A 13,838-nucleotide genomic window follows, 5' to 3' on the forward strand; every position below is an offset into this window, starting at 1 on the left:
AAACCAGTACTGTACTGGAAATTAACAACAGTGTGTCTAATTTGACAATTTTAATACACAATTATTCATACCATGTTGAAGAAAAAGTTATACATTTTAAATTATATAATATTGGTGAAAAGCTTTAAAAATAAAAGCCTTGTAGGAGAAAGAAGAGTTTGATGATAGGAAAGTGAATTATGTAAGCTAAAACTGCTTTTTTTTCCTGGTATTAGGGAAAACCAACAACTTGAAACAAAAAGATATTTCAAGTCTGAGTAACAACAAACAGAATGATTCTGGAAGCACTGAATATATGATCTGCAATTTTATCTGAGTGAGGGGGGAATTTGTTCTTCATTTACAATAAAGAAAATTTAAATAAAAAACCTGAGACTTTTCAAGAACATGACTATAAAAACGTGAATCCACCAGTTTCAGTATAATTGCTTAATTTGTCTATGGTTTTATGTCTTCCCCTCTAAGAACATCTTACGTGAAGATCAAACAATTCTGTAACTGTTAGGAGTATAGATACAGTTCTAAAGGAGAACTCGCTATATCAACACTTTAATAATCTGTGATAACTCCTAATTGCTTATGATAAAATAAATGTGGGAGTAGGAAAACTATAGTAATCAAACTAGTAAAACAAGTCTAATCATTTGTTAATGGTTAGTGCTTGGCATGGAATAGGAACTCAAAAGACATTTGTTGGATCTACTAATAAATAGCAAATGTTTTATACCTCAGTTTCTATCAGATAATCAGAAACAATTGGTCTTTTTGCTGTTGTTGTTGTTGGGCACAACCAATAAAGCACAAAAATTTAAGAAGTTTGAATAAACCAATGATTATTCTACTACTTTTAGTTACTTTATATTTTAATTTGATAGATAATAATAAAATCTAGAATGCACTCTTTCATGGCATACATATTTTAAAATCTTACCAATTTTAAGTTTATTATTTTTCAGAAATATATTCTTTGATTTCAAATCTCGATGAAGTATCTTCCTACAGAAGGAATAAAAGGATATTCAAATTAATGCAAATATAAAATTTTAAAATCCAAATATAAGTAACATATATGAATGAATGTGAAGTAATTCACACATAAATATACATTCCCCAGAGATATATCTTTCAATGTTTGAAAGCTTCAAAGCCACAACATTGTTTAATCTCACTGAGAAAATCAGTTTCAAAACAGATACAGGGAAACATGTAGCTGAGAGAAGTGTGATGTACTTCCAACTATTTCAATAGGCCAGATTTTATCATGCTTTTATACCCAGTTCACAGAGCAGTTATCACAAAGCTTTACAATCTATTATATACCATATATAATGTATTACATGGTATATATGCATAATATATATATTAAATATTATAATCCAATTGTTCACATTTTATATACACGTGGGAAAAATGTTGATGATGGTATTTAATAATAGATAACATTTAAGTAAACAAGCAATGTAAATTATGTCAGTGAAAATTTCATTTCTGAAATTACGAAAACTAGACAACTAGAAAACCTTTGTCTAAAAAAACACCTAAAAATGCTGAGTAAAGTATATGAGTGTCTTCATATATAAACAGCTGAGTCCACAAGAAAATGAGGCAAATCCTTGGGGATTAAGCACAAATAAAACTGAAAATCAGAGGGAGCAATAGGTGCTAATTTCTTAGCAGCCCAAGGAACTCAGAACCCACAGAAGCCAAGACCTTGAGCCCATGTAATGTGGAGAGTTGGAACTAATAGAAATGTATAAAGTCAGAATCCCATATATGGTCCATATCTTAAGAGAAAATATAATTCAAGAAACACTCATTCACAAGTAAACAAAATCATAAGCTTATCTGTACAGATCTGAACTTTGAGAGGAGGAAAAAAAATATCTCCCTTCATATTTTTTAACCATGTGTCTGCTCACTTACATTTGGAATTCAAATATGCTCTATGGCTCTATGGCTTTAGGACATCCCAACCCAAGAAATTAACATAAAAGTTGGTTCTCTGCTGTTAATAATCTCCTAGGGCATCTGGCAGAAGCAAATGCAAACTGAGTCAGCAGATAATATATAATAAAATTAAACCCCTGAGAAATTTCAGATAACTTAATAGGATACAAACTATAAAATGAATGTATTTCAAATGATTAAAACAATAAAGAATAGAAAACATGAAACAGAAACAGAATACTATCCAAAAAAAGAGATGATGCTGATTTGAAAAACAACCAAATAGAATATCTAGGCAGAAAATGTGATCATGACATAAAAACTCAAGACTGAGACCTCAGCTTTCAACTGTGATGGGATTCCCTGTTGGCTCAGATGGTAAAGCGTCTGCTTGCAATGTGGGAGACTGGGGTTCGATCTCTGGGTCAGGAAGGTCCCCTGGAGAAGGAAATGGCAACCCACTCCAGTACTCTTGCCTGGAAGATCCCATGGATGGAGAAGCCTAGCAGGCTACAGTTCATGAGGTCGCAAAGAGTCAGACACGACTGAGCAACTAACACACTTTCAACTGTGATGAAGTAAGTTTATACCACACTAAATCACCCACCTTCAACAGTTGTACAGAGGACACTGTAAAATTTAAACAATGTAAAGTGTGAGTAAGTTTTTTAAAACAACTCTCTGAAGATATCAGAGATCAGTCAAGGTGAACAAAGGTAGGCAGCACTTGAGGGCCCAGAACCTAAAACAAGGGAGATACATGGAGGTGAGCACTTCCCACAGCATTTTCCTCTGGGGCACGGGCAGAAGCAGAGTGTTGTGGCCAGAGCTTGCAACAGTTTCACTGGGTTTGGAAAACAAAATCCTAGAGCTACAAAGGCAGCCAGGACTCAAGGAGTACATTCTCCAGAGAAAACGGAACAAAAGAAAAGTAAGTCTGACATTCTGAATGGGTTTTAACCTAAGGCACTTGCTGAATCCTAAGAAGCTCAGGGGCAAGACATTTAGGAGAAAGTAGCTGCTAAGAGGCAGAGCTTTCAGCAGATTCACAAAGCTGAGGAGGGGTCTAGGTAAACAACTAAAGTCTTCAGCTGAATACCCTGAATACTGGAAATAAAAGCAAACGAAACAGACCAGTCCTCAGAAACCTAGCCTTAAATATCTCAGTCCTAAATGTATTAAGGTGATCTGCAACTACTATCAGCCAGAAAAAAAATCATATCCTCTTGAGAGGAACATAATATCACCCAACATGTCTGCACTATTTTACATATATTGATTGTCCAGTATTCCCTCAAAAATGACCAGATAAGCCAAGAGACAAGACCAAACCAAAAACAAACAACAACAAAAAGAAACAAATCCATATGTGATCCACCTATTGGAATTGTTGGACATGGATTTTAAAGTAACTATGATATGTTCAAGTAAATAAATGACACAATGACAGAACTAGATTCTATAAAGAGTTGAATGTCAATTTTAAGACTGAAACAAATATAATTACCAAAATTAAGAATTCAGTACATATGTATGAAAAAAGATAAGAAATAGCAAAAAAGATTTAGAAACTGGAATAATGGTTAGTGAAAAATGCAGTTCAAGTATTGAAAAGGTGATCATGCAACCACCTCCAAAGGACTTAGGCCAGCATGCCATGCCTTCCCAGGAGGGCTGCTGTCAGTGTCCCTGACCCCGCAGCAGGCCACTGTTGACCCACGCCTCTGCCAGAGACTCCAAAAACACTCACAGGAGAGGATGAGGGCACATCCTGCTACTACACCATCTTTGGAAAGGTGGAGATTTCTGACAAAATGTGGTCCCCTTGAGAAGGAAATGGCAAACCACTTCAGCCTTCTTTCCTTGAGAACCCTATGAACAGTATGAAAAGGCAAAAAGATATGAGACTGACAGGTGAACTTCCTAGGTCAGTAGATGTCCAATATGCTACTGGGGAAGAGCAAAGAAACAGCTACAGAAGGAATGAAGAGGCTGAACCAAAGAGGAAATGACACCCAGTTGTGGATGTATCTGGTGGTGAATGTAAAATCCCATGCTGTAAAGTACAATATTGCATAGGACTGGAATGTTAGGTCCATGAATCAACATAAATTGGAAGTGGTCAATCAGGCCCAGTGTCAACCACCCCAAGAGTGAACGTGAGATATTAGCAATCAATGAACTAAAATGGATGGAAATATGCAAATTTAATTCACATGACCATTATATCTATTACTAAGATATAAGTAATAAGATCTACTATTAAGATATGTCTAAGGCAAGAATCCCTTAGACAAAATGGAGTAGCCCTCTTGTCAACAAAAAGAGCCTAAAATGTAGTACTTGGGTGCAGTCTCAAAAACAACAGAATGATCTTGGTTCATTGCCCAGGCAAACCATTCAGTGTCACAGTAATCCAAGATATGGCCCAGCCACTGAGGCCGAGAAGATGATGTTGAACGGTTCTATGAAAACCTACAAGACCTTCTAGAACTAACACCAAAAAAAAGAAGCCCTTTTCATCACAGGGGACTGGAATGCAACAGTGGGAAGTCAAGAAATAACTGGGGTAACAAGTTTGACCTTGGAGTAAAAAACAAAGCAGGGCAAAGGCTAACAGAGTTTTGCCAAGAGAATGCACTGGTCATAGCAAACACCCTCTTCCAACAACACAAGAGAAGACTACACATGGACATCACCAGATAATCAATACTGAAATCAGATTGATCATACTCTTTGCAGCCAAAGATGGAGAAGCTCTATACAGTCAGGAAAAAACAAGACCAGGAGCTGACTGTGGCTCAGATCATGAACTCTTTATTGCCAAACTCAGACTTAAATTGAAGAAAGTAAAACCACTAGGCCATTCAGGTATGACCTACAACAAACCCCTTATGATTAGATAGTGGAAGTGAGAAATGGATTCAAGGGATTAGATCTATAGACAGAGTGCCTGAAGAACTATGGGTGGAGGTTCATAACATTGTACAAGAGACAGTGATCAAAATCATCCCCAAGAAAAAAAGAACTGCAAAAAGGCAACATGGTTGTCTGAGGAAGCCTTACAAATAGTTGAGGAAAAGAAGAGAAGTGAAAAGCAAAGGAGAAAAGGAAAGAAATATCCAACTGAATGCAGAATTCCAAAGAACAGCAAGAAGAGATAAGAAAGCCTTCCAAAGTGAAAAATGTAAAGAAAGAGAGAAAAAAAAAAAAAACAGAATGGGAAAGACTAGAGATCTCTTCAAAAAATTAGGGATACCAAGGAAACATTTCATGCAAAGATGGGCACAATAAAGGACAGAAACAGCAAGGACCTAACAGAAGCAGAAGATACTAAGAAGAGGTGGCAAGAATACACAGAACTATACAAAAAAGGTCTTAATGACCCAGAAGACCATGATGGTGTGATCACTCACCTAGCATCAGACATCCTGGAGTGCAAAGTCAAGTGGGCCCCAGGAAGCATCACTATAGACAAAGCTAGTGGAGGTGATGGAATTCCAGTTGAGTTCTTTCAAATCCTAAAAGATGATGCTGTTTAAGTCCTGTACTCAATATGCTAGCATTTTTGGAAAACTCAGCAGTAGCCACAGAACTGGAAAAGGCCAGGTTTCCTTTCAATCTTAAAGAAAGGTAATGCCAAAAAATGTTCAAACCACAGCACAATTGCACTCATTTCACATGCTAGCAAGGTAAGGCTCAAAATCCTACAAGTTAGGCTTCAGCAGTACTTGAACAAAGAATTTCCAGATGCACAAGCTGAGTTTAGAAAAGGCAGAGGAACCAGAGACCAAATTGCCAACATCTAGTGGATCATAGAAAAAAGTAAGAGAATTCCAGAAAAACATCTACTGCTGCTGAATTGACTATGCTAAAGCCTTTGATGTGTGGCTCACAAAAAACTGTGGAAAATTCTTCAAGAACTGGGAATACCAGACTACATTACCTGCCTCTTGACAAATCTGTATGCAGCTCAAGAAGCAACAGTTAGAACCCAACATGGAACAATGGACTGGTTCCAAATTGGGAAAGGAGCACATCAAGGCTGTGTATTGTCATTCTGCCTATATAACTTCTAGGCAGAGTTCATCATGTGAAATGCTGGGCTGGAGGAAGCACAAGCTGGAATCAAGATTGTCGGGAGAAATATCAGTGACCTCAGATATGCAGATCACACCACCCTTATGGGAGACAGTGAAGAGGAACTAAAGAGCCTCTTGATGAAAGTAAAAAATGAGAGTGAAAAAGTTGGGTTAAAACTCAACATTCAAAAAACTAACAACATGGCATCCGGTTTCATCACTTCATGGCAAACAGATGGGGAAACAATGGCAACAGTGACAGACTTTATTTTCTTGGGCTCCCAAATCACTGCGGATGGTGATTGCAGCCATGAAATTAAAAGGTGCTTGTTCCCTGGAAGAAAAGCTATGACCAGCCTAGACAGCCTATTAAAAAGTAGAGACATTACTTTGCCAACAAAGGTCCATATTGTCAAGCTATGGTTTTTCCAGTAGTCATGTACAGATGTGAGAGTTGGACCATAAAGACCAAGGGTCGAAGAATTGATGTTTTCGAACTATAGTGCTGGAGAAAACTCTTGAGAGTCCTTTGGACTGCAAGGCAATCTAACCAATCAATAATAAAGGAAATCAATCTTCAGTATTCATTGGAAGGACTGATGCTGAGGCTGAAGCTCCAATACTTTGGCCACCTGATATTAAGAGCAAACTCATTGGAAAAGACCATAATGCTGGGAAAGATTGAAGAGAGGAGAAGGAAATAACAGAGAATAAGACGGTTGCATGGCATCACTCTGAGCAAACTCCAGGAGATAGTGAAGGACAGGAAGTGAAATGCTGCAGTCCTTGGCGTCACAGAGAGTCAGACACAAGTTTGCAACTGAAGAACAACAAAATTGAAAAATAATATTGATACTTAGACTAGGGAAAGTAGGTGATGAGTTTTAGATATAACACAGTAACAGCTACCACATATATAAAAACGTAAATAAGAAAATCACCACCAGGTATTTTATGAACAAGACAAACATTATGTTGGAAAGCAGTTATGGGAAGTAACTGGCTGGAGCTGTTGTAACAGAGCAATTATTTCTATGCAACAAACCAGATATCAAGCTACTTGACTAAGGTTTTCTTAAGTATAATTTATTGACTTTGTGGTTACAGTAAGCAAAAATAAATCCAGAAAAAAAGTCCTGTCATGTACTTCGTTAGTATCCTTTCCTTTGAAGTATATAGAAATCAAATCCAAGAAATGACAAGGTGACTAGCAATTCAAGCAGCTGATATAAAATCTTTCTTCTAAAGATAGCTTTCAAATAGCTCTCCACATATGTCCCTGTCATTTCTATGTTTCATGATTCCCAAGAGATTTAAGTGCCCTGATTAAGACTGGATGACAGTGGTGATCAAATCCATGGTTGAGCTTTTGCCTCCATCAGGCTATTCTCCATACACAGCCTCCAGGACCACGGCAGTGTGAGGTCTGTGGAGGCAGCTACAGCAGGGTTTTCTCAGGCCCTGAGCCAGAGTAGGACTGTGGAGATGGTATGGACAGTTCAGTTTTCATTTCCCCTTAAGTCCTTATCTGAGTAGTTTCTGAAAATTTAGCTCCGCCCTACAGACCTGTGTTTATCTGACAGGGTCTCAGGGTGGCCTGCAGATTCTTCTTGCCAAAGGTGCTGGCATAAGCAATGGCTCTGTGGTGATACGTGGACCAGGCAACCCCTGTTGCTGGTCTCTGCCACATGGCCACTGTCCTAGATACTGAGGCTCACGCCTGGCTTCCTCATCAGTGTCCTGGGCACCCAGGACCATGAAGAGCCTCTATGTTGTAAGCCAGGGGTGATGTCAGGTCCTTCTCGAATGCAGCTACAAAGTAGGAGTTGCTGACACCTGGCAATGGAGTGGGGTCTCCTTGGAAAAAGTGACCTAAGGACATCCTCAAGAAGTGGGAGGATGAAAGAAAGATTCCTGCCAAAAGAAAGCAGGAATCCTCCACAGCACCACACACACAACTTCTCTCTACTTTCCCATCTCTAGACCTGGGGAAGCATGCCTCCATCCCCCGTCACATTTACTGACCTGGATTCCCAAGTAGGTCCTTCCCCTAGGAGCCTCACTATGTTAAAAATTAATTCCTCACACGATCTTTTGGGAAACAACCATTCGGGCTTCCCAGATGGTGCTAGTGGTAGAGTATCCGCCTGCTAATACAGGAGACATAGGAGACACAGGTTCGATCTCTGGGTCAGGAAGATCCCCTGGAGAAGGGCATGGCAACCCACTCCAGTATTCTTGCCTGGAGAACCCCATAGACAGAGGAACCTGGCAGGCTACAGGCTGTAGGGTCGCAAAGAGCTGGACACGACTGAAGCAACTTGGCATGCACCAAGCTCACTGGGGAAAGGTGTGAGCTGCTAGGTGAGGAGGCACTCATCTTACAGAAAGTGCCCCAAGCTTGTTCTCCCCTCCACTGTGAAAGCAAAAGCGATGTCAGCAAATGAGTTCTCTTCAGAGAGGCTGCTCTGTACTTCATCTTAGAAAATCTAGGCTAATTGAACAGAATCCGCTTCGATAGAAATGAGTTGGGGTGGGGGGAGTTTGTTTTGTTTTGTGGTTTCTGTGTTATCTCTGGGGGCAAAAAAGGAGAAGCAAGACATTGTCTCTGTCCCCCAAGGATTTCCTTCATGCCCAGTTCTGCTGTGGTATCCAGAGAAGATGATATTTCAAAGACTGGCCATTTAATTGAACCAAAGAGAAGAAAGGCTTTGAGTGCCTCATATACTGGTCCAGCTTATGGAGCATTGTGGGAGTTGGTGACAAGCCTCACAGGATACAAACACCTTTAACAAACTTGGAGCTGTCTATGTGCCAGAGGTTCAGGCCCAGGGGGAGGAAGGAGTTTTAGTGCTACATTCTCAAGATAGCTTTCAGTGAACTGTGAATATTTTCAGCTTTTAATATCATTATAAGTGTGTATGCCATATGCCATAGATTTAGAATATTACAAATGTATAAATAAACCGAATTAAATTAAGCACAGGAAAGCTCCAAAGGAGTAAACAAAACCTTCATTTCTTCTGTAACCTCATTCTTCCTAGTTTTTCTAGGGTCTTCTTTATATCTTCTGCCCCTGCACTGTATTAGTCAGAGTTCTCCAGAGAAACAGAACCAACAGAAGATATAGATATGGATATAATACAAATGGAGATTTATTACAAGGAACTGGCTCATGCAAAGATGGAGGCTGAGAAGTCCCAAGATTTGCTGTCAACAGGCTGAAGACCCAGGAAGTTGTTCAGTCACTAAGTCATGTCCAATTCTTTGCATGGACTGCAGCATTCCAGGCTTCCCTGTCCTTCACCATCTCCCAGAGTTTGCTCAAACTCATGTCCATTGAGTTGGTGATGTCATCCAACCAGCTCATCCTCTGTTGCCCCCTTCTCCTCCTTCCTTCCATCTTTCCCAGGATCAGATTAGTTCAATGAGTCAGCTCTTCACATCAGGTGGCCAAAGTACTGGAGCTTCAGCTTCAGCACCAGTCCTTCCAATGAATATTCAGGGTTGATTTCCTTAGGATTGACTGGTTTGATCTCCTCACAGTCCAAGAGACTCTCAAGAGTCTTCTCCAACACCACAGTTCAAAAGCATCAGTTCTTCAGTCTCAGCGTTCTATATGGTCCAACTTTCAAAGTCATACATAACTACTGGAAAAACCACAGCTTTGAGTATATGGACCTTTGTTCGCAAAGTGATGTCTCTGCTTTTTAATATACTGTCTAGGTTTGTCCTAGTTTTTCTTCCAAAGAGCAAGTGTCTTTTAATTTCATGGCTGAAGTCACTGTCCACAGTGATTTTGGAGCCCAAGAAAATAAAATATGCCACTGTTTCCATTTTTTCCCCATCTATTTGCCATGAAGTGATGGAACTGGATGCCATGATCTTAGTTTTTTGAATGTTTTAAGCTAGATTTTTCACTCTCCTTTCACCTTCATTCAGAGGCTCTTTAGTTCCTCTTCACTTTCTGCCATTAGAGTGGTATCATCTGAGGCTGTTGATATTTCTCCTGGCAGTCTTGATTCCAGCTTGTGATTCATTCAGCCTAGCATTTTGCATGATGGTTGATTCCAATATCCTCCTATCAATGGTTGTTCAGCAGATAGTTGTGATTTTCATATTCTCAAAGGAGAAGATGAGCGCATATTTTTCTACTCCACCATCTTTTTTGCTTGATGAAGACCCAGGAAAGCTGATAGTCTAATTCAGTCCTAGTCTGAAGACCTGAGACAAGGTGAGTCAATGAACTAAGTCTCTCAACCGAAGGGCAGAAGACAGGGTGAGACATCCCAGCTCCTCAATGAGGTAGGAAAATGGGAGCAAATTCCTTCTTTCTCTGCATTTCGTCTGTTTGGACTTTCAAGGGACTGGATATGTCCAACCACACTGGAGAGGACAGTCTACAGATTCCACCAACTCAAATGCTAATCCCATCTGGAAACTGCCTTACAGACACACCCAGAAGCAATGTTTAATCTGGGCATCTCACAGCCCTCCCAAACTGACACATAAAATTAACCATCACATGCACTAAAGTAATTCTCAAGGCACTGGCAACAGAGGAACCTAATTTATCTTCTTCTTTGTTCCAAAGTAATCTTCTGAAATTATTTGTAAGCAGAATTTTCAAAATACGTTTGAATATGTGCTCTAGACCATAAGAGGGAAAGGCTGGAATAATGCTTGTAAATAAATCTTTTATTGGTTATAGTTGAAAGATTTAAGTAGAAGGTTGAGGGAAACATTGTGATAGGCTGTATTCTTGTTCCCAAATATTTGCACCTCTTGTGCCTGGCAGTGAGTGTCCCCCTTGGGAGGAACAGGCACCTCCACTGGACTTGGTTGTTTGACTTGCTTGGATCCATGGCATGCAAACAGATCAGGCAAATATCAAGTCTGAGCAGAGTCTTAAAGAACCACTGAGTGTTTCCCGTAACTTTCTTGCTTTTTCTCTGCCAACAGAAAGCATGAGCTGCTCCTTCAGTGTAGACAGTGAGACAGGAAGACTTAAAGTGGATCTGCAGCTGCCAATAGGCAACAAAAGCAAGAACTGACTGTCCTAAGTCACTGAGGTTAGGGTTTTGTGTTAACATAGCATAAGGAAGGAGTTTCAGGGCTATACCTTCAAGGTAGCTTTGAATGAACTGTGAATACTCACACGTCATTATTCATGTGTCCATGCCATGTGCTAAAAGAATCATTCTTTTGGGTTTAAATTGTTTTTAATTTTTTTTTTTTGTTTTTAATTTTTGTCAGCTTGATTACTATGTGTCTTGATGTGTTCCTCCTTGGGTTTATCTTGCCTGGGAGTCTCTGTGTTTCTGGACTTGATTGACTATTTTCTTTCCCATGTTTGGGACGTTTTCAGCTATTATCTCTTCAAATATTTTTCAGGTCCATTCTCTCTTTCTTCTCCTTCTGGGACCCCTATAATACAAATGTTGGTAGATTTAATGTTGTCCCAGAGGTCTCTTAGGCTGTCTTCATTTTTTTTTTTTTTCATTCTTTTTCTATATTCTGTTCTGTGGCAATGATTTCCACCATTCTGTCCTCCAGGTCATTTGTTTTTTCTTCTGCCTCAATTATCCTGCTATTGATTCCTTCTAGCATATTATTCATCTCTGTTTGCTCTTTAGTTCTTCTAGGTCATTGGCAAACATTTCTTGCATCTTCTCTATTGTTTCCTGAGATCCTGGATCATCTGCACTACCATTATTCTGAATTCTTTAGTTGTTTTTCTGGGGTTTTATGTTATGCCTGCATCTGGGACATAACTTTCTGCTTTCTCATCCTGATTAACTTTCTGTAATGTGGTATTTTTTCTAGCTGCTGTGGGATTGTGGTTCTTCTTGCTGCTTCTGTCTGCCCTCTGATTTGTCATTGTTTAGTCACTCAATTGTGTCTGACTCTTTGCAGCCCAACAGACCTCAGCACACCAGCTTTCTCTGTCCTTCACCATCTCCCAAAGCTTGCTCAAACTCATGTCCATCAAGTCGGTGATGCTGTCCAACCATCTTACCCTTTGTTGCCCCCTTCTCCTTCTGCCTTTCATCTTTTCCAGCATCAGGGTCTTTTCCAATGAGTCAGGTCTTTTCCAATGAGTTGTGTCTTTGCATCAGGTGGCCAAAGTATTGGAGCTTCAGCTTCAGCATCAGTCCTTTCAATGAATATTTAGGACTGATTTCCTTTACAATTGACTGGTTTGATCTCCTTGCCATCCAAAGGACTCTCAAGAGTCTTCTCCAGCACCACAGTTTGAAGGCATCAATTCTTTGGCATTCAGCCTTTTTTATTGTCCAGCTCTCACATCCATACATGACTACTAGAAAAACCATAGCTTTGACTATATGGACATTTGTAGGCAAAGTAATGTCTCTGCTCTCATGGAGGAGGCTAAGAGGCTTGTGTAAGCTTCCTGACAGGAGGGACTGGTGATGGAAAAATGGTCTTGCTTTGGTGGGAAAGGTCTTGTTCAGTAAAGCTTTAATCCAGTTATCTGCTGATGGGTGGGGTTACACTCCCTCCCTGGTAGTTGTTTGGCCTGAGGCGACCAAGCCCTGGGGTCTGCAGACTCTTTGGTAGGGCTAATGGCTACCTTCATGAGGGCTTACACCAAAGGGACCTTCAAGGACTGCTGCAGCCAGTGCCCCATCCCTGTGGTATGCCCTTGCCGAGCCACATCTCCACAGGAGACCCTCCAACACTAGTAGGTGGCTTTGGTTCAGTCTCCTGTGGGGTCACTGCTCCTTTCCTCTGGGTCTTGGTGCATGCAAGATTTTGTTGTGCCCTCCAAGGCTGGAGTCTCTATTTCCCCCAGTCCTGTGGAAGTCCTGTAATCAAATCCCACTGGCCTTCAAGGTCAGTCCCTTTGTTAGACCCCCAGGCTGTGAAGCCTGACATGGAATTCAGAACCTTCACAATAGTGGGAGGAGTGCTTTGGCATTATTGTTCTCCAGTTTGTGGGTCATCCACCCAGTGGGTATAGGATTTGATTTTATCATGATTGCCATCACCTGGCTGTGGCTTCCTGTTTGTCTTTGGATGTGTAATATCTTTTTTTGCTGGGTTCCAGCATTCTCTTGTATATGGTTGTTCAACATCTAGTTGTGATTTTGGTGCTCTTGCAGGAGGAGATAAGTCCATATCCTTCTACTCTGCCATCTTGAACCAGAAGAAGTTAGGCTTTATTTTTTTGTTTTATTATTTTGTTGTTTAGTCACTAAGTCATGTCCAACTCTTTTGCAACCCCATGGACTATAGCCTACCAGGCTCCTCTGTCCATGGGGTTTCCCAGGCAAGAATGGGTTGTCATTTCCTTCTCCAGAGAATCTTCCCAACTCTTAATATCATTTAATAAGTGAATCAATAAATTTAAGTATAAAATTGAAATTTCTCCATCTGTAGAGAAAAACTTTGCAATAACTGGTTACAAAAAAAATAATGAAAGACGTATCATTTATTATCTGAATCAAAAATTATGGTATTTCAGATCTATATATCCATAAATACCCAAATATTTAGCCTTATTTAATGACTTTCTTAGAATGCTGAAGGATTCAAAACAAATTTAAATCCTCTCTTTAAAGGATTATTTTAAACTCATTTATTTTAACTACTACTTAGCCAACCCAAAATACATCAAAAATGTTTGGGTTCCTAAATCAACCAGATTTCACTTTTGTATTTTGTACACTGAACATCAGAGTTGGCATCTTTATAGGTGCTGTTTTCCCTATGTCTAAGTTAACAAACATGCCAAGGAATAGTAGAGAAAATAAAAGGAATACAAATATAACTGTATGTACACAG

At 39.7% G+C, this 13,838-nt stretch overlaps 1 protein-coding gene across 15 annotated transcripts in view; it reads right to left on the reverse strand.

The window, feature by feature from the left end:
• Positions 1 to 13,838, reverse strand: part of NEK11 (NIMA related kinase 11) — a 282,360-nt gene that overhangs the window by 197,939 nt on the left and 70,583 nt on the right. For all 15 annotated transcript variants that reach the window (XM_059889273.1, XM_059889277.1, XM_059889286.1 and 12 more), the window contains one exon: positions 932 to 996. In XM_059889273.1, coding sequence (XP_059745256.1) covers positions 932 to 996 — 65 coding nt within the window. The remainder of the gene's footprint in view (positions 1 to 931; positions 997 to 13,838) is intronic.

This window comes from Bos taurus, chromosome 1, assembly GCF_002263795.3.
Source record: "Bos taurus isolate L1 Dominette 01449 registration number 42190680 breed Hereford chromosome 1, ARS-UCD2.0, whole genome shotgun sequence".
NCBI lineage: Eukaryota > Metazoa > Chordata > Mammalia > Artiodactyla > Bovidae > Bos > Bos taurus.